Consider the following 2,805-nt stretch of genomic DNA (forward strand, 5'->3'; position numbering starts at 1 on the left):
GCATTTGGGAATTAAGACAGAGGAAATAGAATATGATCATGTTGAAGAGACATTGGTTCAGTTGACCGATTTGAGAAAAGATTTAATGATGCGTACAGGTGAGACATTATATGAATGTGAACAATGTGGAAAGAAATTTAACAGAAATAGCAATTTGAAAAACCATATGAGAATTCATACAGGTGAGAGACCATACGAATGTGAACAATGTGGAATGAAGTTTAAAGACCACAGCAATTTGAAAGGTCATATGAAGATACATACTGGAGAGACTCCATATGAATGTGAACATTGTGGAAAGAGATTTCGAAAAAATAGCAATTTGAAGAATCATGTTAGGATTCATACTGGTGAAAAACCATATGAATGTGAACATTGTGGAAAGAAGTTTAATCAAAGTAGTCAATTAGTAAGACATCTGAGGATACATACGGGAGAGACACCATACGAATGTGAACATTGTGGAGAGATGTTTAAACGTAGTGATATTTTGAAAAGTCATTTATTTATACATACTGGACAGACACCATTTGAAAGAGAACCTTGTGAACTCAAATTTAAAGAGGATCAGAAAGGGAAAAGCCATGTGGTGAAACACACAGGAGAGAGTACACCATATGAATGTGAACAATGTGGAAAGAAATATAAATTCAGTAATTCCTTGAAATCTCATATGATGACACACACAGGGGAGAAACCACATAAATGTGAACTTTGTGGAAGGAAGTTTAGTAGAAGTAATTTATTGAAAACACATTTGTTGACACATACAGGAGAGAGACCATATGAATGTGAATATTGTAGAAAGAAGTTTTATGACAATTCCTACTTTAAAATCCATCTAAGGATACATACAGGAGAGATGCCATATGAATGTGAACACTGTGGAAGAAAGTTCAGAAGAAATGACGAGTTAAAGAGACATTTGCGGACACATACAGGTGAGATTCCATTAGTATGTGAACACTGTGGGAAAACATATAAAGACAAGAACAGTCTGAAAGTTCATACAAGGATACATACAGGGGAGATGCCATACAAATGTGAATTTTGTGGAAAAGGATTTACAAACAGTAGCAATATGAAATGCCACATGAGGGTACATACTGGAGAGACCCCTTATGAGTGTGGTTATTGTGGAAAAAAGTTTAAATATAACAACAATTTTAGTAAACATGTGAGGATACATACAGGAGAAAAACCATATGAATGTGAACATTGTGGACAAAGATTTAATTACAGTGGATGTTTGAAAGGCCATTTGAGGAAACATACAGGAGAGACGCCGTATGAATGTGAATATTGTGGAAAAAAATTTACTTTCGGTGGCAGTTTGAGAAATCATCTGAGGATACATACTGGAGAGATGCCATATGAATGTGAACATTGTGGAAAGAAATTTAGAACTAACAGCTGTATAAAATCCCATCTGAGGATACATACAGGAGAGCAGCCATATGAATGTGAAATTTGTGGAAAGAAATTTAGTGTCTGCAGCAATTTCAAAGCACATTTAAGGATACATACAAAAAACCATGTGAATGTTGTTGAAACTAATGTGGAGACTGTCGCAGATTGAAACACACTTACAGTAAAAAATACATTGCAGGAGAAACTACAGTAAAAAGTACATTGGAGGAGAAACTCCATACAGTTGAACTTGCCTAAGTCGAATAATTTGTAAGTCGATCTTATTTTACATGCCAAATTGTTGTGATGTGCCAGTAAACAGTTTTCAATGCCATGGATTCGACTTCGGCAAGTTCAACTGTAAATGAAGACATTGTGCATTATGCAGTACATGTAGGCCGGTTGAGGGATAACAGTCTTGGGGGACATAGAGGAGTGGAGATTATATGGATAAAAACATTGTGAATTTTTTGCATGCAAAGTAATAATATAGTATAATAGATTTTGTAGATTATTAAATAGTTATGTAGACTGTAGACCCCATGGGGTATTGCTATAAAGACCGCAAACCTCTAAAAACACACCGCAATCTCCACTAAAACCTCTTGATTATGATGGTATCATGTAGTTTAGCACTCACTTAGTACCTCAATAAAAAAAAATTAAGTAAGTTAATGTTCATAAGAACCTATTTTTTGGTTAAAATATTTATTTTTTGTGAAAAATACCTGAAAATACACCACAAATCTCCAAGAACACACCAGAAACCCAATCAAAACCTCTTGATTATGATTTTATCATGTATTTTAGGATTTATGTGGTATCTCAATTTATTTTCATAACCTATTTTTGGGGGTAAAAAGGTAAATTTTTGATTAAAATCTAGTTTTCATGTATTTTTCACAAAAAATCAATATTTTACCCCATCAATTTATTTATTTAAATAAAAAAATATATTTAGCCATGTTACTTGAATTCCATTCATATACTGTACTGTACTTTCTTTATAAGAAGTTCTTGGACTACTGTATATTTATCTATTCTAATAAACAATAGCCGGAAATGGCACTCGTCAGACTTAAAATATAAAGAATATAAAATATGAAGAAAAATTTCTGTGAATGTGATTGCACCTTTCTTCCTAGGTGTTCATGGTGTTGCATATAATAGCTAACCAGCTGCGTGTTTTCCTTTGTGAAAATGAGTACCGCGGCGTACTCATTTTCACAAAGCATTTGCATCCCTTCTTGGAAAGAGGGAACTTAATAATTGTCTCCATATCGCTAATTAATCACCGTAATTTAGCTTACACCTATGCATGGGGGAGCATTTAAAATGTACAATAATCATTTCACTACCCGACAAACCCCGAACTTTATTCATGCATTACATAAA

General features: G+C 33.7%; 1 protein-coding gene across 1 annotated transcript; it reads left to right on the forward strand.

The window, feature by feature from the left end:
- Positions 1-4: 4 nt before the first annotated feature.
- Positions 5-2,382, forward strand: LOC117121785 (zinc finger protein 658B-like; the record flags this gene model as incomplete). Its single annotated transcript, XM_033267094.1, has 1 exon — positions 5-2,382. A coding segment is annotated over one exon (1,575 nt), but the record flags the coding sequence as incomplete, so codon positions are not given.
- Between the last annotated feature and the right edge of the window lie 423 nt (positions 2,383-2,805).

The sequence above is a fragment of the Anneissia japonica genome, unplaced genomic scaffold (genome assembly GCF_011630105.1).
Source record: "Anneissia japonica isolate Jap-2015-1 unplaced genomic scaffold, ASM1163010v1 scaffold277310_len2805_cov227, whole genome shotgun sequence".
Taxonomy (NCBI): Eukaryota; Metazoa; Echinodermata; class Crinoidea; order Comatulida; family Comatulidae; genus Anneissia; species Anneissia japonica.